General features: G+C 48.1%; 7 protein-coding genes across 7 annotated transcripts; 5 read left to right on the forward strand and 2 right to left on the reverse strand.

Moving 5' to 3' along the window:
• Positions 1 to 51: 51 nt before the first annotated feature.
• On the reverse strand, positions 52 to 4,498 carry K441DRAFT_619221 (HET-domain-containing protein). Its single transcript, XM_067645864.1, has 2 exons — positions 3,896 to 4,498; positions 52 to 3,840 (listed from the first exon to the last, which is right to left on the reverse strand). The coding sequence occupies exons 1-2, from the start codon at positions 4,421 to 4,423 to the stop codon at positions 493 to 495; spliced, it is 3,876 nt and encodes a 1,291-aa protein (XP_067499234.1). The 5' UTR covers positions 4,424 to 4,498; the 3' UTR covers positions 52 to 492.
• Positions 4,499 to 5,602: 1,104 nt separating this feature from the next.
• On the forward strand, positions 5,603 to 10,574 carry K441DRAFT_619223 (uncharacterized protein). The gene is made up of 10 exons (XM_067645865.1): positions 5,603 to 5,642; positions 5,704 to 6,343; positions 6,396 to 6,513; positions 6,569 to 7,819; positions 7,882 to 8,240; positions 8,919 to 9,198; positions 9,251 to 9,398; positions 9,450 to 9,541; positions 9,592 to 10,030; positions 10,089 to 10,574. The coding sequence occupies exons 2-10, from the start codon at positions 6,008 to 6,010 to the stop codon at positions 10,207 to 10,209; spliced, it is 3,144 nt and encodes a 1,047-aa protein (XP_067499235.1). The 5' UTR covers positions 5,603 to 5,642; positions 5,704 to 6,007; the 3' UTR covers positions 10,210 to 10,574.
• A 668-nt stretch (positions 10,575 to 11,242) lies between these two features.
• Positions 11,243 to 11,578, forward strand: K441DRAFT_680973 (uncharacterized protein; the record flags this gene model as incomplete). The annotated part of the gene is made up of 1 exon (XM_067651424.1): positions 11,243 to 11,578. The coding sequence occupies one exon, from the start codon at positions 11,243 to 11,245 to the stop codon at positions 11,576 to 11,578; it is 336 nt and encodes a 111-aa protein (XP_067499236.1).
• Positions 11,579 to 13,307: 1,729 nt separating this feature from the next.
• K441DRAFT_708188 (uncharacterized protein) lies at positions 13,308 to 19,337 on the forward strand. Its single transcript, XM_067653761.1, has 8 exons — positions 13,308 to 13,908; positions 14,022 to 14,503; positions 14,557 to 14,875; positions 14,981 to 16,181; positions 16,270 to 18,530; positions 18,587 to 18,740; positions 18,799 to 18,883; positions 18,934 to 19,337. Exons 1-8 carry the CDS (start codon positions 13,615 to 13,617, stop codon positions 19,058 to 19,060), a joined length of 4,923 nt encoding a protein of 1,640 aa, XP_067499237.1. The 5' UTR covers positions 13,308 to 13,614; the 3' UTR covers positions 19,061 to 19,337.
• Positions 19,338 to 19,475: 138 nt separating this feature from the next.
• On the forward strand, positions 19,476 to 21,102 carry K441DRAFT_619227 (uncharacterized protein). Its single transcript, XM_067645866.1, has 4 exons — positions 19,476 to 19,882; positions 19,935 to 20,046; positions 20,103 to 20,277; positions 20,376 to 21,102. The coding sequence occupies exons 1-4, from the start codon at positions 19,733 to 19,735 to the stop codon at positions 20,806 to 20,808; spliced, it is 870 nt and encodes a 289-aa protein (XP_067499238.1). The 5' UTR covers positions 19,476 to 19,732; the 3' UTR covers positions 20,809 to 21,102.
• Positions 21,103 to 22,851: 1,749 nt separating this feature from the next.
• Positions 22,852 to 24,341, forward strand: K441DRAFT_619231 (FAD-dependent pyridine nucleotide-disulfide oxidoreductase; the record flags this gene model as incomplete). The annotated part of the gene is made up of 2 exons (XM_067645867.1): positions 22,852 to 23,204; positions 23,260 to 24,341. The coding sequence occupies 2 exons, from the start codon at positions 22,852 to 22,854 to the stop codon at positions 24,317 to 24,319; spliced, it is 1,413 nt and encodes a 470-aa protein (XP_067499239.1). The 3' UTR covers positions 24,320 to 24,341.
• A 70-nt stretch (positions 24,342 to 24,411) lies between these two features.
• On the reverse strand, positions 24,412 to 25,438 carry K441DRAFT_644619 (tetratricopeptide repeat domain-containing protein). Its single transcript, XM_067646761.1, has one exon. The coding sequence runs from the start codon at positions 25,312 to 25,314 to the stop codon at positions 24,706 to 24,708; it is 609 nt and encodes a 202-aa protein (XP_067499240.1). The 5' UTR covers positions 25,315 to 25,438; the 3' UTR covers positions 24,412 to 24,705.
• Between the last annotated feature and the right edge of the window lie 1,122 nt (positions 25,439 to 26,560).

Consider the following 26,560-nt stretch of genomic DNA (forward strand, 5'->3'; position numbering starts at 1 on the left):
CTCTGTAAAGTGGCAAATAACCCAACTATATATTCGCCCTTACCCCTAGGCCCCTTTATGACATAGAGATTTAAAGTATATTTGTACTGTTAAAATGTATTAATATTAGGGCTAGAAGTCTAACAAGCTCGTAAGAGCTAATCATAAAGTGTGCATTACCATTAATTACTATCAATTATAAGTAAGCCTTAGTTAGTTTGAGGTATAGACCGTCTTTTTTTTTAAAAAAAAAAAAAAAACACTTAGGTAGAAGCAAAGCAATTCTCAAAAGTATATGTAGTGGCGCCTGTCGCTGCGTCCCAGAGCTGTACTGTATCGTCGCCCAAGGCCAACGCAACCAGCTTGCCGTCTGGTGAAAAGGCGATAGCCTTAACAGACGTCGCCCCCTCTTCAATCGAGTCATCATTTCTTTGTCAAAATTCCTTGCAATCTGGGCCACTGCCCCATCAGTGATCAGGACATCGCCCCCTCTTCGATCAAGTAGAAGTGTCATTATTTCTTTGCCACCCCCCTCCCCATTCCCCGCCACTGCCTTAACCACCCCTTCAGTGATCGGGGCGTCGCCCCTCTTCGATTGAGTAGAAGTGTCATTATTTCTTTGCCACCCCCCTCCCCATTCTCTGCCGCTGCCTTAACCACCCCTTTAGCGATCGGGATGTCGCCCCCTCTTCGATCAAGTAGTAGAAGTGTCATCATTTCTTTGTCAAAATTCCTTGCAATCTGGGCCACTGCCCCGTCAGTGATCGGGGCGTCGCCCCCTCTTCGATTGAGTAGAAGTGTCATTATTTCTTTGCCACCCCCCTCCCCATTCCCTGCCGCTGCCTTAACCACCCTTTCAGTGATTAGGATGTCGCCCCCTCTTCGATCAAGTAGAAGTGTCATTATTTCTTTGCCCCACTCCCGATTCCCTGCAATCTGGGCCACTGCCCCATCAGTGATTAAGGCATCGCCCCCTCTTTGATTGAGTAGAAGTGTTATTATTTCTTTGCCCCACTTCCCCCAATTCCCCGCTGCTGCCTTAACTACCCCTTCAGTGATCGGGACGTTGCCCCCTCTTCGATTAAGTAAAAGTGTCATTATTTCTTCGCCACCCCACTGATTCCCCGCCGCTGCCTTAACCACCCCTTCAGTAATTGGGACGTCGCCCCCTCTTTGATCGAGTAGAAGTGTCATTATTTCTTTGCCCCACACCTGGTTCCCCGCAATCTGGGCCACTGCCCCATCTGTGATCGGGGCGTCCCCCTCTCTTTGATTAAGTAGAAGTATCATTATTTCTTTGCCCCACCCCCCCCAATTCCCTGCCGCTGCCTTAACCACCCCTTCAGTGATCAGGACATCGCCCCCTTTTCGATCAAGTAGAAGTGTTATTATTTCTTTGCCATTCCACCCTCTCCCTGCCGCTACCTCTACCACCCCTTCAGTAATTGGGACGTCGCCCCCTCTTCGATTAAGTAGAAGTGTTATTATTTCTTTGCCCCACCCCCAATTCCCTGCTGCTGCCTTAACCACCCCTTCAGTGATTGGGACGTCGCCCCCTCTTCGATCAAGTAGAAGTGTCATTATTTCTTTGCCACACCACCCTTGATTCCCCGCCGCTGCCTTAACCATCCCTTCAGTGATTAGGACATCGCCCCCTCTTCGATCAAGTAGAAGTGCCATTATTTCTTTGCCACCCCACCCTCTCCCCGCCGCTACCTCAACCACCCCTTCAGTGATTGGGACATCGCCCCCTCTTTGATTAAGTAGAAGTGTCATTATTTCTTTGCCACCCCACCCCCAATTTCCCACCGCTGCCTTAACCACCCCTTCAGTAATCGGGACGTCGCTCCCTCTTCGATCAAGTAGAAGTGTTATTATTTCTTCGCCACCCCACCGATTCCCCACCGCTGCCTTAACCACCCCTTCAGTAATCGGGACGTCGCCCCCTCTTCGATCAAGTAGAAGTGTTATTATTTCTTCGCCACCCCACCAATTCCCCACCGCTGCCTTAACCACCCCTTCAGTGATTGGGACGTCGCCCCCTCTTCGATTAAGTAGAAGTGTCATTATTTCTTTGCCACCCCACCCTCTCCCCGCCGCTACCTTAACCACCCCTTCAGTGATTGGGACGTCGCCCCCTCTTCGATCAAGTAGAAGTACCATTATTTCTTTACCACCCCACCCCCAATTCCTCACCGCTTCCTTAACCACCCCTTCAGTAATTAGGACGTCGCCCCCTCTTCGATCAAGTAGAAGTGTTATTATTTCTTCGCCACCCCACCGATTCCCCACTGCTGCCTTAACCACCCCTTCAGTAATTGGGACGTCGCCCCCTCTTCGATCAAGTAGAAGTGTCATTATTTCTTTGCCACCCCACCCTCTCCCTGCCGCTACCTCAACCACCTCTTTAGTAATTGGGACGTCGCCCCCTCTTCGATCAAGTAGAAGTGTTATTATTTCTTTACCCCACTCCCTATTCCCTGCTGCTGCCTTAATTACCCCCTCAGTGATCGGGACATCGCCCCCTCTTCGATCGAGTAAAAGCGTCATTACTTCCTTAGATGATTGTGCAATCCTAACTACCTCTTTTTCTGTAATCTGAGTGGCGTGCTCTTTTCGCTTAAGTAGATCCGTTATTACCTTTAGCTCCTCTATCCCCTTTAATTCCCTTTGATCCCTATAAGCTGACACTAGGTTGGCAAGTGTATGAAATGTGTCTAAGTGTTCCTCCCCTTGCACACATTTTCTTATCTGTATTACTTGCAAAAGCAATTCCTCTGCCTCCTTCCATTGCTGGCTTTTTTTGTATATTATCGCGAGTTTATCTATAAGTTCCAGTGTGCGTAGATGCTCTTTTCCAAATGCCCTTTTATAGCCTTCTATTGCTTCTTGAAGCCTCTTTTTAGCCTCTTTATACTCTTCCAAGTCCTCTAATATTAGCGCGACATTATACAGTCTTGTCGCTTTTCTCATGTAATCTTCCAACTCTTTTGGACAGCGCTCCGGGACTTGTCCATTTGCTTCTATTAAGCTTTCATATTCTTCTTGATCTTGTAACCTGTCTGAGGCCTTTTCCCAGTTCCAGACAAGCAGAAAGTCACGCAAGAAGCCTGGCCATCTATCACTGTCACTCTCCGTTCCTATGGTCTCCGAAAAAGTAGCTGCTATCATAGTAATGGCAAAATGATCTTTATATGGTCGGATGATTGTAGGTTTTGAAGCTCCTTGTAAAAGGCAGACGATGTCACCCTTCTGGACGGATTTTGCCGAAGCCTGGAGGTTCCAGTGAGCCTTACATTCTTTGGTGTGTCCTAGGTGTTGCGATATATTCTTAAAGTTAATATTCACGTTCTGTTTGCCATCCTGATCTCTCTCTGCCGAGGACACCTGGCCAAGAACATACCCTCTGCTATTAATTATTGCCATCTCCTTATCGTTCCAAGTCTCGACAGATACCTGCTTGTTAAGAAGGAACTTGACAAGTCGCTGCAAGAGTTCCTTCCATGAAACCCGATAGTCAGGAGATAAGCCAGCTGCGCTAAGATCATCTGAGCTCATGCCGAGCAATGCATATATCTTGTCGTGGCGGTTGGTAGCCTCGTGGGTATGGTACATATCTATCAGCTCGCCTAGAGGGCATATGTCTAAGGAAACCCTCCCCGGCCTACTCGATACGTATTTAGGCCGGAATATTGCTTCCCTTATAAGGTAGGTTACTGAACGGATTAGGCCCTGCAAGTCTGAGCGAGTTCCACGGAAACCTTTTAATAACTCTAAACCTGAGCAGAATGCGTATCCATCAATCTCCGTGGGACCACACGAGATCATGATATACCGAGCTGCGGCCACTTCTTGCAGTACCTGTATGGACCTTTTAGTAATTCCTACGGATGTTGTCGAACGTCTGCTGCCTTACCCAGATGCGCCGAAACCACGGTCGTTGAAGCAGTGGGAGAATTGCTTGCTGGATCATTTCTTTATTTGAAGTATTCGTGGGCTTGCCTGCAGCGCGTATTGCTTCAAGCGCTATATCGCTATCGTCTGCCCTCTCTCCAAGCCAAACAATTACACGGCTTGCTTTACCATAGATTTTCGCCATAGACTGAATCTGGTGTTCTTTCTCTTGTTTATCTTCTTGGTTGATGCAAACAGCATCTACCCAAATGATTCGTGGAATATCGCGATCTCGAAGACGTAATAACGCGGCGTGAAGGTTTAGCGTAACGGCCAAGTATTGATTGTCTATAAAAATAGACTGACGCTTGTCTGAACCGCCCCATACGTAAGATAATGCCTCGTACGGATAAGTCGCTTTATCCGATTCTCGTAGGGCGTGCTCAAAGAGTTCGCATCGTATATTCGCCGTGTTATTTTCGTTTGGCATTAGGCGAAGCAAGCGAATGTTAGACATTTGTGAAAGCGGAGAATAACAGTACTGAGACATGGCGCAAGATATCGTACCTAGAATCTTGAACTTGTGCAGATTTGATAGTCCTGATAAGTAGTGTAATGAGCCAAGTTGTTGTCTGCGATTAAGTGCATGCTTCTGGCACTGCCACCCCCGCTAAGTCGCCAGCACATCTTCGTGGCCTTACGCCGCGAGAAAGATTCTTACACCCACTTGCGCTAGCAGGGAGGGCAACCCGCACCGGCCACACCCTTGTAGGCCTCTCACGCTAATATCCCTTACCCTTTCGAAGCGGCGTATTTGACTGTTCCGAATAACTAAACACCTTGAGCGGAATTAAGCCATTTTAAGAACTATGCTCGTCTCTAGCAGAGAGAATGACACATTGAACAGTAATAGAGCTGTCTCTTTGACCATGGAGATGCCACTATCAAATATCCCCCGCAACGGTGGCGTCCACACGGTAGTAGCCGTGCGGGAACACCAGAATCAGAAGTACGTGCAATCAATCAATATATTTTTATCAACCATGCTTTCTAATCGTATCTCTAATGATATAGACTTTGTTCCACTGACTTAATACCTATTCCACCAACTCGGAAGGCCAAAAAACCTCTCCCGAAGCCCCGGCCGCTGCCCGCATTCGAACCTCTGCGGGTTGAGGGTTACGACTCCTGTGGCACCCCAAACCTCCCTCCCTACATCGATCCTCACGACGCCTTTACTATATTTAAGCCGTTCTTTACGGATGAGATCCTGGATAAGCTTGTAGAGTGGACAAATAAGTGCGCAGAGCTTTATCCACTGAGGAGGACACTAGGCGGTTGCATCGCCCCCGCATAGCTGCCGACATGCAAGGAGGAATTGTCACCTGCTTTAGTGTGCTTATTCATATGGGAATTACTATAGAATCAGCCATCGAGGATTACTGGGTGCTTGTGAGCCAGGTGGCGTAGGCCTCGATAGATTGAGTGTATATAGGAATATTGTATTGCAATCGACAGATATCATCCACCTCATATTTCTCAGCACACCCCTAGATCCTATTGATCCTATTGGCTAAGCCTTATCGATAACGTGTGGACGAATTTTGCCGTTGCAGGGGATACGTAAGAATCCGTCTGGCGGCGGTTCTAGCTCTTTCTTTCGGATTGGCATGGCCTACAAAGCTTTCTTCACGCGTGTAACGCTTATCTCCCAGCAGCCGGACCCAACCAGTAACGCAGCAGCTCTCTAGGCGAGTGTTTTGTTCGTGGTACTTCTTGTCCACTCTGCGGGGAAGAAGCGGAGAGAAAGCGTCGATCTAACCATTTTAGGTGATAAAACCCGAGCATGTCTTATCGTTATCATCGGCCTTCGCCCACCGACGCGGGCTTGGGAAAGCACTGCGAATTGTGGAGGAGGGGTAGCTCCATTATCGTCGTCCATGCACCATAGTAGGAATAGAAATAAAATCATTTTCAGTCAAATCCGCTCCGTTCTTTTTGTGCACCTTTGGCTAATAAATTGCTCTCTTTCATATAATCCCATCTGCTTATCTTCGTAGTCCCAAAGCTCTAGAGCTATTTCCTAGGCTTTCTAGATACCCACACCACCGAGAATCCACCGCAATTCCACATCATGGTCTTAGACCGTCTAAAGCAGGTAGCTGCGCACGTTACAGGGCAGGCAGATCCTCCTTACCCATTCGACCCACTATCTGAGACCGAAATCGAAAAGGCTGTTGCCATCATTCGAAAAGAGCATGATGGCCCCTTTTTCAATGCCGTCACGCTATGGGAACCACGCAAGGCAGAAATGATGGCATGGATCGCGGACCCGAGGAACGCTCCCAGGCCACATAGGATAGCTGATGTGGTAGCTATTGGGAGAGGGAGCAAGGTATATGATGGTATCGTGGATTTGGACGAGGGTAGGATAGTGCAATGGGAGTTGACCGAGGGTGTGCAGCCATTGGTATGTGACGGAACACAGCATAGGCAAGTTTGGGATTGACTCAAGATTCTAGATCACCATGGAAGACCTTCAGATTGTGGAATTGGTGGTACGGAAAGATCCCAAAGTTATTGAGCAGTGCGGGATAATTGGCATTCCCCCAGAAGATATGCATAAGGTGTACTGCGACCGTATGCAGAGTCCTTCCCAAAGCTTCCTTCAGAGGAATACTAATTCCATATATAGCCTGGACAGTCGGTTATGATGAGCGTTTCGGCAGTAATGTTCGCCTCCAACAAGCTCTAATGTACTACCGCCCACATGTCGATGATAGCCAATACAGTTATCCTCTCGACTTCTGCCCAATTTTCAACGCCGATACTCAAGAAATAATTCACATTGATGTCCCTGAGGTCCGGCGCCCTATCAACAAAGCACCCCCGAACAATTATCATGCCGCAGCCATCGAAGCTGAAGGAGGATTCCGCAAGGACATCAAACCAATCAACATTTCTCAGCCCGAAGGTGTATCTTTCACAATGGATGGCCGTATTATCAGCTGGCAGAATTGGAAATTACACGTCGGATTCAACTACCGTGAGGGGATGGTTCTTTCAAATATTACCTTCAATGATAAAGGCAATGAGCGGCCCGTTTTCTGGCGCATGTCGCTCGCTGAGATGGTCGTCCCGTATGGTAATCCAGAGCACCCACACCAGCGCAAGCACGCGTTTGATCTAGGCGAATACGGCGGTGGCTACATGACCAACTCGCTCAGCCTAGGCTGCGATTGCAAAGGCGCAATCCACTACCTGGATGCAGCCTTTGTGAATCGTGCCGGTGCACCCACAACCATCAAAAATGCCATCTGTATCCACGAAGAAGATAACGGTATTCTCTTCAAGCACACAGATTTCCGTGACGATTCCGTAACCGTAACGCGTGCCCGCAAGCTCATCATCAGCCATATCTTTACCGCCGCAAACTACGAGTACTGCGTCTATTGGATCTTCCACCAAGATGGCACTGTCCAGCTTGAGATCAAGCTTACCGGCATTCTGAACACCTATGCCATGAATCCAGGCGAAGACCTCCACGGGTGGGGTACGGAAGTCTACCCGGGCGTGAACGCGCACAACCACCAGCATCTTTTTTGTCTACGTATTGATCCAAATATCGATGGGCCGTCAAATACAGTCTTCCAAGTTGATGCGGCTAGAGGGCCAGGCGAGGTTGGCAGCAAGGAGAACAAATACGGTAATGCATTTTACGCAAAGAAAACGCGGTTCGAGACTGTGGAGCAAGCGATGAGCGATTATGACGGAAGCAGCAGCAGAACGTGGGAGGTGTGCAACGAGAATAAGCTGAATCCCTACAGCCACAAGCCGGTCAGCTACAAGCTAGTGAGTAGGGAGGTCCCGACGTTGTTGCCGAGAGAAGGAGGGTTGGTGTGGAAGAGAGCTGGGTTCGCGAGGCACGCCGTGCATGTCACGAAATGTAAGTTTGGACTAGTTCAATCTAGCCGGTAGATCTTCTGGGCGGTACTGACCAAATCGCAGACGACGACTCCCAAATCCACCCGGCCGGCCGCCATGTCCCGCAAACTTCCGGCGAGCCCTCCGCTGGCCTTCCCGCCTGGATTGCTGCCAACCCCTCCGCTTCCATTGCCAACACCGACGTCGTCCTCTGGCACACTTTCGGCATAACCCACTTCCCCTCTCCTGAGGACTTCCCTGTCATGCCCGCTGAGCCCATGACGCTTCTTCTACGGCCTAGGAATTTCTTCACCAGGAATCCGTGCCTCGATGTCCCGCCTAGCTATTGTAGTGTGCCGAGTGGAGTCAAGCAGGGCGGCGCCTTGGTGGATAGGTTGAGTAGGTTAGCGTTTAGTGAGGGGACGGCTGGAGCAGCGGGAGGTGTCGCGGGAGGGGCTGGGTGTTGCGGAAAAGGGTCAGGATTGTCAATGTCAGGGGACTTGTACGTGTAAGAAGTGAGATTTTTTAATTGAATTAGTTTCTGGAAATGAGATTGTATGTTTGGAGTCGGAAGGCATGATACTGCCCGGATTGGATGCGAAAAGCGCTCGGTAGATATTTCGGTTTTTAGTGCGAATGTGAATAGGCGGGCGCTGGAATGGGTTAATGGAGTATGTATCGTATAGCTGGTAGCAGAGATGTCTTTCGTCCATGATAATATCTGGAGGCACTTGCTTGACATCTGATGGAGATGCCGGAACTTTCAGTCTTCTGAATCTTCTATTACGTCCTTGAAGTTAGCTAGAAATCCTGAATGCCAAGAATTTGTCTAAAGGCGTCCAATTGAAGGTATCGAGGCGCGAGCTGGTTAGCTGATAATTGGAGATGTTTCTGAGGGCCTTCAAAAGGGTGCATTAGGCCCAAAAAAACCCCAACCCCGAAGGGTTTCAATGTCTTATCTAAAGTACTTACGGCATGGTATCGACGCTAAGAGTCGCGCCTCGTATCTGGAACATGTGCAGCAGATCGCCTCGGCCCGGTGGAAAAATCCTGGAAGAACGGACCTACCATCTTCGAAGCTGTGGCATGACGCCTCACGTCAACATCAGGAAGCTATCAAGGATGCGCGGATATCCACCGACTTCACCTTTTCAACATTCGTTACTTATACTTGGCACTACCTTTTGGTAGACCTCTCATTTCTCCACAATTGGTTCCTTGAAGGATGCCAACAATATTGCACTCCATCTATCAGTATGCCGCGCGCCCTTCCGCCAATCGAGGGCAAATCGGGCACCAACATCTCGCCCTCCGTCGTGGAGACAGTCGCAGGCTTCACTGCTGGCGTAGTGTCGTGTCTGGCCGTTCATCCTCTGGATCTTCTCAAGAACCGCCTTCAGCGTATGCGTTGGCCCACGCGCTCTGTGGAAACAGAGGGCTTACAGTTCCGCAGTCAACACGAAGTCGGGGTCGAAACCCGGTGACTCATTGCGCATTATTCGTAATGTGGTTCAAAACGAAGGAGGTGTGAGAGCCTTGTATAGAGGACTATGGCCTAATATGCTTGGGAACTCGTTAGGCTGGGGACTCTACTTCTTATGGTAAGCCATTTCCGGCTAGTGCTTCTTGTGGCAGCCGAGATAACTATCTAGGTACCGGAACTTAAAGGATCTTATGCAGTCGCGCCGTGGAAAAGATGAGCGCCTTTCGTCCGCAGAGTTCTTCACTGCATCTGTTATCGCTGGTGAGCATATGGATCATATCTCGTCTGCGCTACCCTTCTAACTACCTCAGGACTGCTCACTGGAGCTTGCACCAATCCGATATGGGTCGTTAAGACCCGCATGCTGGAGCGTGGCTCTAATGATCCAACTGCTTATAGAGGCATGTGGGAAGGTTTCCGGCACATTTATGCGACGAAGGGTTTGAAAGGACTCTGGGCAGGGTTTACCCCCTCAACACTCGGCGTAGCTCATGGAGCTGTGCAATTCGCTATATATGAGAAGATGAAGCACCGTCGCGGCGCAATGATCGGTGGAGAGTCGGAGCTGTCGAATTGGGACTATATATACATGAGCGGTGGATCTAAACTGCTTGCTGGAGGGATTACATATCCTTATCAGCCTGTCCGGGCACGGATGCAGACGTATGACGCAGCTCGCACATATTCCGGGTTACTGGATGTGCTGAAGAAGACTTGGAAGAATGAAGGGTTCCTAGCGTTTTATAAAGGGTACGTATTTCCCGGTTTTCACAAAAAGCGTAAAATATTAGCTGATGCGTCGACGTAGCGTGATCCCAAACACGGTCAGGGTCATTCCAACCACCATTGTCACATTCGTCGTGTACGAAAATACGAAGATATACCTCCCGAAATTTTTTGATGAGGAGATGAGCCATGAGGAAGATTAAAACATGCGAGCACGACTGCAATCCATCCCGACTTTCAGACGCGTATTTATGCTACTATTTACATACAAAGTGTGGCATTGGAAAAGCCTTGTATGATATATAGATTTGGATGGATTCAGACGGATTTAGATGATTGAGGATTTAGGGTTACGAGATACGTACGGCCGTTTAGGATCTTCGTTTGAGCGTGGTATGAATGGAATACCTCGTTATACCCTTAACTGAATCATGGAAAGAAATCGTCCTAGAAAAAGATCGATATGTTAGTAATTAACATCCACTTATAGGTGACAACTTCAACCATCATTTCTTTATTGCGTCTCTTTCTTTCTTCACGAACCTGCCCTAGCTCTTGATCCATGTGGTTTCTCCTTTCCGGGGTTGCTAACAAGCAAGTCTTGATTAGCAACCAAGGCCCATACGGATTAGCAAACAAGTCGAGGAACGCGCAAGTCAACAAGCAAAGCTTGTTGCTCAAACAAATTTGCTTCGTCTATGTCACGTATAAAGAAAGTCGAAGGATCGGTTCCCTGGAAATTTCAAAAATGCGCGCCGCTCTATTCATCTTGTGGTTGGCAGCTTATAACATCCACCTGCTAACGACTGAATCACAGGATAGATAACCCAGCAGATTTGGCCAGTCTGAGACAAACACAGAGAGGCTAAGGATTGCCACTCGACTGTGAATTGGTCGTAACATTATCAATTTATCCCAAGATTATTCCCCAAACAACCCCTCATCCTATTAACGGGGTCGGCTCTTTTTTTCCAAGTCTGGCTTGTTGATCTGGACTTCAGTATACCCCAACTAGAACACCCTTTACGGTATATTTACCAAAATTTCTCCGGTCTTTCTCGAGATATTCTTTAAGATTCACCTCTAGCCCACACGCTTAATTCATAGGGGGATCAGTCATAGCAACCGGCTAATGCTTTTGAGTTTCTAGCCCACACGTTTCCCACTCTCTATACTTTTACCTTTACCCTACGGAGGCCCCAGTCGACAGTTATTCAGCATTTGTATTGGAACACTATGCCACTCAACAAGGGGTTTGGTCGAGTCAAGCAGTATTTGGGCATTCCTGGTAGTCCGACTTCCGTACAGATCCGCGAATCCAGGACCAGACAACAGGTTATTGTACCGCCTGCATTCCTAAGGCGAAATCGGCCGAAGTCTCCTGCCCCATCAGCAACCCTCCAGCCTAACGGGCTTATCTCCCATTCAGCCTCGCCGAATCCAGCCCCTTCGCTTCCAATCCTGCCAACAGTTCGCATCTTCGTGTTAATTACCAAGGAACCGTTGAGCAATTTTCTGACATGGTACTTCTATTTCGACCTTGTCGAGCTCCCCATATTGCCTGCCGAATGATGTAATTATCTGCTAAAAATGGACATGCGCGAATGGATTGTCCTTGGGAATTTTCTGAGAAGTAACAAAATTCCTAGCCTTGGTAACTTGGACAGCGTTTGCACTGCACTGGGTGTAAGTAAGCCCTTTGTTCGCTTTCGCATCATTAGGGTATCCGAAGCTCGACAAATGAAGTTCAACGAAGTTGTGAGAGCTTTCAGGTCCATAGAGGGTAAAGCTATTAAAGAAGAAAAGATCCTAGAAATCGTATAAGAATAGCTCATGGTGGGCAAGCAGACTGTAGAGCCGTTGGAACTAAGCAAGGGGGAAATCTTCGAAGAATGGCAGCACGAAATCTTAACGAGCTACGCAATTCCTGCAACTTGTTATAAACCCTAGGTTATTTATGCTGCAACGGCGGATGGGTTTGCAGACGGAAGCCTTTTAAGACGACATACTCCGAGTAAAATATCTTCACACTGCTATGCAGCAAGAGCGATCGGTTCCATTAGAGCTCTATAGCATTGACATGGGTCCTACCTTGATTCTCGCGCGCGGAGATCTCTACAGCTAACACAACTCAACCGTAAATCCCTAGCGATATCACTTATGGATGATGAAGTTTACTCAACGGCGCAACTTCGTCACGAAAACTGTCATCTAAAGGCCAGTTGCGATGCTGGAGAAAGAAAATAAGCAGTTGAGGGCCAAGAGCACAAGCAGATTCTCATCTATTCAGTCTCCCTCCGCCTCTATACCAGCGCGTAAGCCTGTACAGGGTTTATCGAGACCGCTCCGGCAACGCCGACAGCTTCAGACCTACCTTTCAATAGGGCGTCTCCAACAAGGTCTCGGCCAAATCCCATGAATCTACTCGTTCATAGTGCGGCCATCCCTGGGCCAAGCATGCAGAGGTCTCCTTCAAAGAGAACAAAGCATGTTTCACTACCACTACCCCAGAAATCCATCCCTCTTGAGGGCTCTTTGGGCACTCATCTGCTTGTACCCGAACCATTATTTTCCAAAGTGCTGAAGCAACCATCCTCGCATGAGTTCCTACGCTCCAGTGAAGGGACAATTGATCGCCGTTGAAGTCAATCGACGAATGCGCTGGAGGCTTTTCAGACTCGATATGAAGGGATTTTACCGGTACGGAACAATGAGGGGTCCTCATCTAGAACTATGGATTTCCCTGCTTACAGAGGGTTGCCATCCCCGTCTCTGTTCAGAAGAGATGAAATCTCACAGCTTTATGAGAGTCTTTCGCATCAGAAGTAGCTGCTGGCTACGTCTGCGTCGGTCTGATTTTTGGACAACGGGTTTGTTACCAAAAGGCGAGCAAGAAGCGTTTGCTATGGTTTGGGAGCGCGTTCCTCTGGTTTTCATGATATTATTGGGGTTTTCTGAACTAAGGTGTTAAGGTTCCGGAAATGTCTCTCACAATATCAGCCAAGGCGTCCCAAGACAAAAGGTTATATAATTGGGGTGGGAAAACTTCTCTTGCATTTTGTCCTAGTGAGCGATAGTTGGCAGGATGAACATATTCAAAGAGAAATTTTTGTTATTGCAGCTTGCCAGGTAACGAAACGTTTGGGGAAAAGGAAATATGTCTAAAGGTAGGTTACACGCGCAAACCATACGAAGTCCGGTGAAGCGCCGTCATTGGTCCTGTGATTGGCTCAACCAGTTCATCTTCTGTGTCAGCCCTGCGACACCTCGTGAATGCAGCTCAACTCAACCAATCTTGCATCTTCACTCCCAAGCCTCGCCTAAGTTTTTGTTTTGCTTCTCAAGCCTCGCTCACCTCACCTCGCCTCACATGCAGCCCAGCTTCTTTAATCCAGTGTCTTGTCACTGCATGTCATTGCATATTATTGCCGCTCATCACCTTTGATTGCCTTTCAATCTACCGATGACCTAGACAAAACAGCTCCCTCCGCTTACAATTATAAAAGAGCTCACAGCCCCGCTGCTAAGTCTACACTCAGGTGTAGCCTTGCTCGCACCTGGGCAGCCCCACGAGATTGATAGACCACCCCACTACCCCGCAATCCACCATGGAGAGATACAAGGTCACTGTGACCATTGATAGAAAAGAAACTCGTCTTCTCATCCCGATGCTACCAGCCTCACCAGTCTCGTCCTTAGCCACTCAAGTCAAGTTGCGTATCGGCCGCCTTGGTATCGAGACAAATTCAACAGGATTCACTCTCCACCTTGAGCAAGCTGACGGTCCGATCCTTGATGCTGACGATTTGCTATCTGATGTACTTCCAAATCCGAAGAATGAGAGGCTCTATGCTACTCCCTCTCACTTCGAGCTTGGTCCTAACCACCCTCATAGTCATCAGGTCAGTCCACTTTAGAACCAATGACATATTCATGCAAAGACGGATGGGCCAAATGGTTCTTACTCCGTTTTTAAACCCTTATTAGAACAAGGCTGACACATTTGCAAATACAGACGTCACATGACACCAGTTCCCGAACTTCAGGAGGGGCAGAGCCAATTGGAAGTTATGAAGAGCTCAAAGTACGGGTCATTACTCCCACTTTGGCTCGAGCTGAGAAAGACTTCCGCTCAATCCCACTGCTTCCCGGCCATACCATCACCACAAATACTACGCTTCGGGAACTCAAGACTAATATCGCGAAATATCTTGGCGTATCCACGGCTAACGATCTCCATGAATATGATGATTTGGAATGCAACTGTTCTTTCGCACGACATATCGACGAGCGTGGAGGTTTGAATCAACCAGATGTAGAGACTTTGCAAGCAATGACCAGCCTCATCGTGGTTCACGGCAAGAACAAGGTCACCTGTCTTCAGACACCAAATAACTCCAAAGCATTATTGCTAGACCAGGTTCGCATCCAGCTCCCACGTCAGACCTTCGGAAAGAAAACTCTAGTTATTGGTGGCCTCGAGGCTCCAGATAGCATGCAAGTACCGTTCCTTTGTTGAGTCAGTCTATTGTTAATTCTCCACCACATAGGTATTTGAAACTCCCTGTTATCTCGATATGTTCTCCAAAGCGCCATGGTGAACACAGCCGATCAAGTCTCCCAGAAATAGGGACCTCGTCTCCATATGTGCCAAATCCTCGAAATATTACTTTCCTAGACCTCCACACGGCGGAAGCGCCGATTGAACTGTCTCCGGCTAACATGGATCTTACAATGGATCAACTGTGTCTTAAAGATTGCACTATTAACGGCGTGCTTAATATCTATACTGTCGAGCGGAAGGCTTTTCAAGATAGTGCAGAGGAATCTTCTGGCAAGGATGGCATTTTCGGGGACAGTGCTGCTTGGGTACGTGCATTTCGTCCATTTAGGGGACATCTTGCTACCCATTCTAACATAATCTACGTTCTATACAGCAAGATTTATGCTCATCAGCTAATCTGTTTTCCGTAGGAGCACCCGGTTTCTCAGTCAGAACGTGGTCGAGCTATGATGCTGTCTTCTCTTCGTGTCTTTGCCGAGCTCGTTGGTGCTAAAAACATGGAAATTCCTTCGCAAGACGCCATCTTGCATATTTTCAATTTGCTTACGCGATTCCCTCCAGCTGTTAGAACAGTCCACATTCTGATGAGCGGCAAGTCACCTCGGTCATGTGAGCGCGCAGCCCTAACTCAAGCTCTCTATGAAGTTCTTAAAGATGTGGTACCGCGACCTCTTATCAAATCTAACAATGGTCGAATCTTTGAGGGAGCTCGTCTTTTGTTCGGCCTTGTTATGGAGAAAGCCAAGCATTTAAAGATTTCTGCTAGGGACCAGGATAGTTCGCCTTACATGAGCTCCATGAAAGTTCTTGATCTTCGAAACACATTTACGATGGAGCCCATCGCGAGACCTATTCAGACAGCTGATGGCTTGGTTGAAGAAGGATTCTACGAAGCGCTCCGAGATGGCGGGGTTTTGAACTGGACTGATGGTATGAAGTTACCTCCGCTGCTGGCTATAGATGCAAAGACAAAAAGAACGGTTCTATTGTGTGGAGGTGTAATCTCACAAGTCACAATATTTGACATGGACTCATTAAATGCCATGACTCGATATGCCGATGGTGGGGACGTAGATCGAGTTATTGTTTCGAAAGAACTCGCAGATATTCAGCACCTTGCAGCCCTATGTAGCCGAAATAAGCTAGGGGTTCTACCACCGTCGACTCTCCCATCCGCAGAACATCCTGCATTAACCTTGGATCGCGAAGGCCTCCTTGCTGTCTACGTTGGAAGGCCTGCCTGTGCTACTCCCGGAAAAGATATCGCTATCTTTCGGCCAACTAGGGGCGGAGAAGAGCATGTTGATGTTTCCATCATAACTCAGCTTTTAATACCGATTCTTGAGAAACGAAATGCAGACGGAACGGCAATATTCGACGCCTTTGGGGATCAGAATCGACAGCTTAAGGATCCCGACGAAATTATTATGCTATGTGTTGACTGTAGTGGCAGCATGATGGAACCGAGTGACTTCCTCGAAATTTCAGGTGGAGACAGTCCAACCAGCTCTGATATAGATGGGTTTCTAATCGAGAGCGAGGATGAGGATTCGATGAGTGTGGATGACGGTGAAAACGCTATCGGTTTGATGACGCTTGACGAATTGAAAGGTGAGATTCCAATTAGTTCTAGCATGGGGGCGGTTCAACGTTCCACGTTGGCGACTATTATATCACAACAAAAGCTGATAACGAATAGCCTGGCTTGGGGAGTCCGACTCATTTTCCGACATGCTGTTAATCGTTAGGAGTGGGGCGACTACCTCAATTCGTCGCAGAAATGCTCAGAAGGTTCTCCAGATCATGAGTGGACTTACGTCTCAAGAATTAAAAGGACTAACTGCACAGTTGGGGAAACTAAAGATCACCTCCACAAGGCACCAGTACCGTAGTCAAGCTGAGTCTTTGGAGAGTAGAATTGCAAAGCTCAAGGATCTAAATGCGCACCTAAATCGACAAAGGGACCTGGAAGCGCTTTGTGATTTTTTAGTCTACCGCGCTGAAAATTCCGAGATTCTCGATGAGCCACTCACTTGGAGAATAGGGGATGCAGTACCACGAGTGCCGAAGGCAGTACCAGATACAACATCCAGCGCTCTGGCTCGAGTAAAATATTCCATCCCACCTGAATATCTCTGCCCAATCTCGCAAGAGCTTCTTGAAGACCCTGTTATTTCTTGCGATGAGTTCACTTTTGAACGTAAGAATATCGAACGATGGTTTCAAATGCGTCAATCATCGCCACTTACGGGACTGGCACTGGAAAATACAGACTTACGGTACAACGGAAGAATTGCCAATGCCGTCAAGACTTGGGTTGAGGCAACTGATATTCTTGACGCAGCTAAATCTGCTGCGTATCCGGATACGTCTTTACTAGAAAACGCCCAAGCATCTAATGATGCAGAGGTTTACAAAGTAGAATTCCTAGGCCCCTTGGGGTCTTTCAGCACACTCATCGTCCCATCCCTTACTCTTGAGGACCTCTACCTGGTAGCTTTCAGGGGGATGAAAGGACGACATGTCAAGTTTGAACTACACAGCAAGAACACGTTTCTGGAGCCATCCGAAGACCTGTCAATCGCATCGACTAACGTTCGCAATGAATCCGTTGTACATATAACTGTTCAAGATAGCCCATCAGCCGCTAATTCCGCCAGTGCGGGCGCTGGTGCTGGCTCAAACCGTGAGTTCGAAGAATTGTGCCTTGTGAAAATTTACCATGGTTATAGCAACGTCGTAACTTCGTATTGGGTCCCTATAACGACGACAAAAACATTGGCCTCTGTCATTTTCCGATACTGGACGGAGATGTTCAAACGCGGCTCTCCAATACCCCAGGAATTTGTCTTATGGACAAATTTAGTTGACGAAGGAGATTCAAGGTTCGTTGGCCAAACGCAAGATCACTGGGAGCCTCTTTCAAAGTTTTTCAACCCCTGGAACGCTACCGGGAAGCTACGTGAGGAGTTGGTTTATGATAAGAAGAACCGCACCGCAAACGATGACTCTGACGACGAAGAGATGGACGAAGACGTTGATCAAGCTCAGCCGCTAGTTCTAAAGATCGATTTGGGCTATGAACCATCTAAGCCTAATACTAAGACACTCTCAAGGCTGGATGTTTTGAAGCAAATGTTCGATGCATTTGTCAATAGGCTTCTGGCGTACAATTTTCAGACCCATATGGGATTGATCACATTTCACTCTACTACGAAAGTGTCTCAGAGTATAACTCACGCTGTCGAGAATTTTCGGCATAAGCTCAATGATATGACGGCTTCAGGGGACACCTCTCTATGGGATGCACTAGCACTCGCCAATGATCAGTTGAACCAATACGCTTCGAAGTTCCCCTCCGCTAAGAAGCGAATTATCTGTCTTTCAGACGGCATGNACACGAACTCGGATAAGCGTGCGCATGAAATATCTTATAGCCTTTTGCAAAGCAAGGTTGTTGTAGATTCGTTCTGTTTAGGAGATGTAGATAATGAGGATCTCCGAACAGTCGCCTACTTAAGCGGTGGATATAAGTTTCAACCAGAGTCCCTTGAACAGGCAATGGCAATTTGTGAGATGGAGCCAGTCCTCAGTCAGTTGGAACGCCCTGACATCGTTCTACCACGTGCATCCCAGGTTCACACATATGATACGCAGTTGAGGTTCATTTGGGCCAGAGAGAAAGCAATTCCAGAGACTGTCACTCGCGATGAATTCCCCGAGCGCAAGACGCATCCGAACTTCGATGATCGTTTCGTTGAGCTTACTACTATTGTGAAGTCGAACAGTTCCAGCACCGGTAGATCTTGGACTGGCTTGAGTTCGGACCGCTCGAATGCGAACCTGAGGACGAGTAGAATATTGACCGAGATCCGCAATATCGTTGCCAATCCCCACCCCCACTATGACATCTACGTTTCAGAGTCGAATATGGCGTTTTGGAAGGTTGTGATGCAGGGTGTAAGTATCAAAGAGCCGCACTTTGTACATACCTATTGGTCCTAACTGTCTCATAGCCGCCAGAGAGTGCTTATGCTGATGGAGTGTTCGTACTCTACCTTGACATGGAAGAAAATTACCCTGCTTTCCCGCCAAAGGGCCGATTCAGCACTCCGATTTACCATCCGAATATCAATCGTCATGGCAGGATCTGCCATAGCATCCTGGATCGTATGTATCAGTCTCGCTTTATGACACTATTTGACATGTGCTGATTCTGGAAACATAGGTAACTGGACTTCTGACACCACAAACCTCCAGGTTATCAATACGATCTACTCACTCCTTCTTGTCCCCGAATTTAGTGACCCAATGTGAGTATTTTCTTCCTTGCTGGCGAATATTTTTCGCTGACATCTGATAGCAACGCTGTGGTTACCCTTGACTACCATTGGGACGAGGTTCAATTTAAAGACGAAGTCAAAGAACATATCATAAAGCACGCTACGACTACAAGGGCAGAATGGAGGGCGGTGCTTCTCGAAGAATGAGAGTTGCGTATCTAATGCCGTATATGGGATTTCCCACATCTGGCTATGCTAAACGTATTGCAGTTGATGGTGGTGGTAAGTACTGATTGACAGCATAGATCATGGATAGTTCTGCGCAGCGCGGCGGCTGAGTCGTCGGGGATTGGTGGTTTCTGTTTAGCTAGCTGGAGCTGATGAATGAGCATGAAGGTCGTGGGAAAAAGGGTACCTCTTCTCTTAAGGTTTAAACGCCTGTCTTTCGACTCTAGCGCATGTGAAATTCTATTCATATTTTCCCATTCTGTTCCGCACAAATGGCAGAGTCGTGATTTATTTGTGTTGTGGACGGTCCGCTAACTAAGCGGAAGCTTATCGGGCCTCGACACAGGGGTTCGCGTTTGAGTCGTTACTAAAAATACACAAGGTTGACTGAGCCATGGATTTCAGATTGGAGCCGAGAATTTCGCAGCCATGGCTGTGTCGAACCGGATTCGGAAGACAATTCGTGGGTGGACGCTCAGCTCTGTGAGGCTGAAAACACATTCACCTCCCTCTTCTCATGCTACTGGCTTTCTGTCATTACCAGCTCACCTTCCCTAGACCTCTTTTCTTATCATTACACCGTTCCTTCTATCTCTAAACACCTCCCTGACGACCAGACGTTCACTTCGCTCCTGATTCCTCATACTCGAGATGCGGATCCCGCAGAGTTACATACAGAAATGCAAGACCGTCGCACACGTTTTCCAAGCCATCTTTATCTTCATTGGGGGATGCATCACTCTGGCCGTCTTTACTAAGGATGGGACAACCGGTGGAGCATCGAAGTGGTACTTTGCCTTGGTATACATCTCCTTCTCAGCTCAGCGTTTATCGCTAACAAGAGCCCTGGCAGTGTTTTTTGACCATCCCGGCCCTTATATACCTCGTCATGGTCCCAATGTGGACTCGAGCTATCAGATTCGCAAATGCGTATGCCTTCGTTGCAGTTGATGTCTTATACACAAGTAACACTAGCTCCATACCAGCTTTGATATTCAGATATGCTGAGTGTTATCGTTAGTCTTTTGGTTTTCAGCCTTTATCGCGATCGCATTTTGGAACAGCAAAGGTATTCGACAGGGTGCCATAGATAAGAAGATTGACAAGAATTCTGGTAATTGCACTACTTTCGCGTACGGCCCGGAGGGCAAGTGCAAGCTCAGCCGTGCGACATTTGGCTTCGGTGTTGTGATCTGGTGAGCCTTCCATCAATTCGTCTCAAATGCCCAGACCCCATTTGGGATTGCATCGAGTTCGAATTGAATGGTCGCTAACTCGGACGCTTTGTCTACAGGATCCTCTTCGTCATCACTAGCTGCATCTCTGCCTACTACCTCGTCAAATTCCGCCAGACTGGTGAAATCCCCGGCCTAAAAACAGACCCTCACCAAGCTGCCGGTGGCATCGAAGCTCAGACCAAAGATGCCTGGTCCGCCGATACACACGAGATCGATCACCCGAACGACGTCGAAGACGAGACACGTACCGAGCGGGGTGGGAACCAAGAAGAGGACGAATACGCTCTGTTACACTCTACAGATACCGATGAGGGAAGACACCCTGGTCGGCCGCTGAGCTGGGGCGAGGATAGGTATGGAGGCCAACCAGCACCACCGTATGGGGCATATGAGGAGCAGCATATGCCAAGTGCAGTGAGCCCAGGGGGCTATGAAGAATATAGACAGGGCGGCGCGAATTATAGCTTTAGCGGGGGCGAGCATAGATAATTGACCTAGAACTAGGGCACTTGTAAAAGTTTGGTTGGCTTTGGCATGAGGGCCATCGAGGAGGTCTAAGCGTGTACCTGAGAGGAGCAAGGAGTAGAGTCTTGGAGTTTCTTGGGCATCTTTTCGACATCCTAGGCGCTTTAGCGACGTATCTTGTGTTTTTATCTTGGTGTCTCCATATAGGGGATGTTGGACGTGGAGTGGAGTAAGAAATCGCTCTCTGGTATATCAATGGATTAATCTAGAGATCCTGATTTGCAAAGATCTAAGGAGAGTTAGAGAACCAATGGCTCGCTAACCGTGTGCTATTGTTGTGCTTACTGCTATATTTCTGTTTCTTACAGGCCTATTCTATCCGATCTGTAACCCCATTTCAGCAGATCTCTCGCCTCGATGTCCTTTTCTTTCTCCATCAACTCATCGACATCCCAAGTTGCCGAGAGCAGTCTACCATTCTGCCACATCCTCTTCTCTTTCGTTAACCATACACAAAAACTGCCCAAAGCATCTGATCATTGACAAGATCTATGAAGGCATAAGAAACTCTTCGTTTCAGCGCTGGGAATAATAAAAACCCAACTTACATTTCTTGAAGCATTCTGGACTCCCCTTCGCCATCTCCGTAGCCACGGCTCCCGGATGTACTGCCACCGCAAACAACCCCTCATTCCCGTACTGCTCCACTAAGAACTCGACGAATCTGCTCTGCACAGACTTACTCAGGCAGTACCCTGTGTTCGCAATGGGCCCTCTGATGATACACGCGGCCATTGAGCCTATGGCAATGAACGATTTCACACCACCTTCGGCTCTTCGAAGGAGCGGAGGAAAATAGTGGGCAGCGATGCATGTTCCTTGAATATTAACATCAAATGCTCTCTGGAAATCTGCAGGATCACCGTCCTCGACACGGAGGATAACGGGGCTGGAGAAGCCGGAGTTGGTAACCAGTACGTCAAGCTTGTCAAACTCCCTTGTTACGCAATCAGCTAAGTTAGCTACACTATCCGCCAAAACGATATCGCAATCCACCTTCAGCGTGCGGATGGAGGGGTTGATATCTTGCACGTGGCGCTCTACATCTTCCAATTGATCCGCAGACCACGCAGCTAGAACGAGGCTGCTGGCACCAGCGAGGGCGTATGCGTATGCAATTGAAGCACCAATGCCATAGGAGGCTCCAATGATGCAGACCACGAATGGGATGGGAGTGTGACCCCAGCGGGGTCTGTAGACGTCGTGGGCTTAGAGTGGATTGTTGTGGTGAAGTTGTCGGTTAAGCGGACATTTGGGGTTCTCGGGGGTATTTTGAAGCTTATTTTATCTGTTTGAGACCTGGACTCTAGGTGTGCCGAGTAGTTTGTATAGCCAATTGCGTTGTGGAGGTGGGGAATCAGGGTCCGAAGGGTCGTGACCCCGCGCTTGGACGCGAATCCTCCAAGCGCGTCGGACTATACTTTTACGTCACGCTCATTTTGAGGTGAACTATTGCTCCAATCACCTTTATCTTTATCCGATCATACAAAAAGATATCTCGGGGACTATTATACAGTACCAATGAGGTGTTAGTAGAACTGCCGGCTATGTATGCTTTTTCTTAGTATTAGATGTCCGGAGATTCTCTTGGAATGATTTGCAGCTTATTCATCTGGACCGCTGAAGTTTTTGACAGGCTTCTTCCGCATGCTTGAATATCACCCTGCCTTGTGGCTTTCAGCGCCCAATATTCATGTTCATCTGGACTCTGTGCCGCTGCATCCCATGGTTCTCGTACGGCTGTCAAATGCTTCGTAAGCGCTCCAGTTCTGTCTTCCGGTATCTATTCTTGACCACGCCTTCGAAATGGGGTAAGGCCTACTTAATATAGAGCTCTCTGAAAACATCTTTGAAGCATCTTAGGCATCTTAACTACTAGCCAACCCATTTTGTGAAGCACTCTTGTTGTGGTAAACGATATCAAACATCGACCTTCGAATCTGTTATAGACGCTACTGAATTACCAGATTATTTCCACTAGTTATCGCCGACTCTGAATTAACCGTTATGGAAGCTGCTAGCAAGCCGGAGCAATACGACGCACTTATCGTTGGAAGCGGTGCTGCAGGAAAATTCATTTCTTGGAGCATTAGTTCTACCGGAAAACGTGTTGCACTTGTAGAAAGACGCTGGGTGGGCGGTTCTTGTCCAAACGTTGCTTGCCTACCAAGCAAGAACGTCATTCACTCCGCAGCGATAGCACATGATGCTCGCAATTCGGTCACATCTGGAATGTTACTTTCCAGTACACCTCAAATCGACATGGCCGTTGTCCGAGAGCGAAAACGGGAGATGGTCCGAGGATTAGTCGAAATGCACGAAGGTAGCTTCAAAGGTAGCGGTGTAGAATTCATTTGGGGGTAAGATATTAAAGGATGTTACAATTAGTCTCCTTTTAATAATTAACTCTACTAGCAATGCTAAATTTATTGCCCCGAAGACTATTGTGGTCGAGACTTCAGATAGCAAGACGCGAACTCTAGCTGCAGAAACCATCATTATTAGCACTGGCTCTCGTGCTACTATTGATGACACTCCAGGCCTCAGGGAGTCAGACCCACTTACCCACATAGAGATTCTGGAGATGGATAAAATCCCCACGCATCTCGTCATCCTTGGCGGTGGCTATGTTGGTCTTGAATTTGCCCAGGCTATGCGACGTCTTGGTTCGGATGTCAGTGTCGTTGAACGCAATAACCGTATTCTAAAACATGAAGACGAGGACATTTCTTCTTCGCTCACAGATATTCTAAAGCGGGAAGGAATCCGTTTCTATCCCTCTACTACCGTCTCAAAAGTTACTGGACGTTCTGGCGAGTCTATCGCGCTCACTGGTAAGCGGTCTGATCAGCCATTTGAGATCACCGGCAGCCACCTCCTTGTAGCCAGCGGTAGGACACCGAATACCGATGGCCTTGGTCTTGAGTCTACTGGCGTATCTTTAACACCGAAGGGCCATGTCCAGGTCGACGAGTACCTCCGCACTACCTCACCAGGTGTCTTCGCTGTTGGAGACTGCGCTGGTTCTCCCCACTTCACTCACATAGCCATCGACGATTTCCGCATTGTCCGAGACTTCCTAGCAGGCAAGACACCACTCCGTTCAACTACAAACCGCCAAGTTCCCTACACTCTCTTCACCTCACCAGAACTGGCCCACGTCGGACTGAGTGAGGATGCCGCACGTCGTGATGGCATACCATACCGACTTTCTAAGCTCGATATGAAGTTTTTCCTTCGAACCCGGACGCTAGGTCAAACGGAAGGCTTTGCAAAAGCGCTTATTAGCACTACCGACGACAAGATCTTGGGTTTTACAGCGTTAGGCGCCGGGGCGGGGGAATTGCTGACGCCGGTACAGTTGGCCATGGCGGCTGGCTTGCCGTATACCAGCTTGGGGGACCTGATTGTGACGCATCCCACACTGTCAGAGGGATTAGCTGACTTGTTCTCAGCGCCTCCACAAAAGATATAAGAATGATGCATATGTTATAAGATTTTGAGAGGTTTGATGTGCGGGAGTTAATATCTTCATCTATCTTGTTGAGTATAAGTTAGGAATTGTTGACTTCGGATCTAGAGACTTCAAATTTAGCGCGTAATATCTACTCTTAACATTATAGTAATTTGAGATTACTCTGGCATGTGTTAAAGCCAACCCCAAGAATAATTATGCTTAAGAACATGCAGTATACAGCGTGTTATTTCTCCAGACTGAAAGCAAAAGAATACAATTGAAATACCTGCCTATAAATCTGACTGTCTAGCCCAACCCATGAGCCTGTCCTACACTCCAAACGCCCGAAATGCAAGCCAACGCAGCATCTTCCTACCTATGCGATACAAAACGCACGTCGGAATCTACCTTCCCTTTTTTAAAAGAGCAGCGTCGATATCCTTTTTCAGTCCCAGCAAATCCTGCTCACTAGCCTCAAACTCCAACGACTGCCCAATCCAGTCTCGCGCCTCCTCCAACCTTCCCATCTCCAGCAAACACTTCCCCCGCCTCCACCACGCCTTTGCGTTCCCGACCTTCTTCATTTCCACACTGCATTCCGTGTCAACTGCGCCCTCCGGCCATTGCTGCAACGCCATGTGCGCCTGTGCACGATTTGCATAGAGTCCCGACACCTCCTCCCGCACCAGTCCCGACGGCTCCCAGGCGGGCCGACCCAGTGCCATATCAATGCCCAGGCTATACATGCGGATGGCGTCGGCGTGCTGGCCTTTGCGGAACGAGGTATTGCCCGTTTCGCGGAGCTTGCTCACTTGCGCGCTGCGTTTTGGGTTGACTGGGACTGGGGGCGGAGGAATGCCGTTTGGAGAGTCTACGTTGAGGAGAGAGCGGTGTAGGGTATTGAGTTTGGCTAGTTCATCTTTGAGAGCTGACGGGGGGGTAGTTGTGGAGGATATGGCTTTGCTGGTTGGATCGAGGTGGAGGGGGAGCAGGGTGAAGGTTTCTTCTTCCATAGTGGGTGGGTTGATCCTTGGTCAAGTAAAGGTATTGGGAGGCGAATGGTTCCCCCTGAGAGAATTGATAGCTTGGGCATATGTTGCTGGTGCGACAAATGTGGTGTGGAATCTTTCAAAAGGACACCTCACATGGAAATCGATATTCAATTGTCTTTATTACAGAATGAGTAAGCAAACGTTATTTAATTACGAAGGTTACCTCAGCGAGCTCAGACGTGATTTTTTTAGCTAGCGTCGGAATAACCTACGCCGTCTTCCGAATTGCAAAATCACGTCTGAGAGGGTTTGGCGAGTTTTGTTAAAAACGTAAGTAAAATCCACAAAACGGATATTGCGGATATTTAATTTATTTATTCACACAACGCGTTATTATTAAACCCTATAGTCACATTTTTTTTAAGACTTAGGGCTTCTAAATAGTATCAATTTTATTATACGGCTATTGCTTAGTCCTAACATTAATTTCGTTAAAGTTAAAAAACGCGTTATTAAAAGCGTAAGCATATATTATATCTTATTAAATAGTCTGCTAATATAGATAAAATTATACAGATATATAGATATCTACTACTTAAAGCTATTGCAACACCTAGTAGGTGCTATAGTTGGGTCCTTCCTTAAAAATATCCTCCCTTGGCCCGGAGTGTCTCTGCTACTACTAGGGGGCAGAGCCTCGTGCAGAGCCTCGTGCAGAGCCTTAGTAGAGCTTCGTGTAGAGCTTAATGCAGGGCTTCGTGTAGAGCTTCGTGCAGAACCTTAGCAGAGCTTCGTGCAGAGCTTCGTGTGGGGCTTCGTGCAGAACTTCGTGCAGAGCTTCGTGTAGAGCTTCGTGCAGAACCTTAGCAGAGCTTCGTGCAGAGCTTCGTGCAGAGCTTCGTGCAGAGCTTCGTGCAAAGCTTCGTGCAGAGCTTCGTGCAAAGCTTCGTGCAGAGCTTCGTGCAGAGCTTCGTGCAGAGCTTCGTGCAAAGCTTCGTGCAGAGCTTCGTGCAAAGCTTCGTGCAGAGCTTCGTGCAGAGCTTCGTGCAGAGCTTCGTGCAAAGCTTCGTGCAGAGCTTCGTGCAAAGCTTCGTGCAAAGCTTCGTGCAGAGCTTCGTGCAAAGCTTCGTGCAGAGCTTCGTGCAGAGCTTCGTGCAGAGCTTCGTGCAGAGCTTCGTGCAGAGCCTCGTGCAGAGCTTCGTGCAGAGCTTCGTGCAGAGCCACGTGCAGGCGTACAGACGTGTAACTGTGCAGACGTGCAGACGTT

Source organism: Cenococcum geophilum (genome assembly GCF_001692895.1).
Source record: "Cenococcum geophilum 1.58 unplaced genomic scaffold K441scaffold_54, whole genome shotgun sequence".
In the NCBI taxonomy this organism is placed as follows: Eukaryota; Fungi; Ascomycota; class Dothideomycetes; order Gloniales; family Gloniaceae; genus Cenococcum; species Cenococcum geophilum.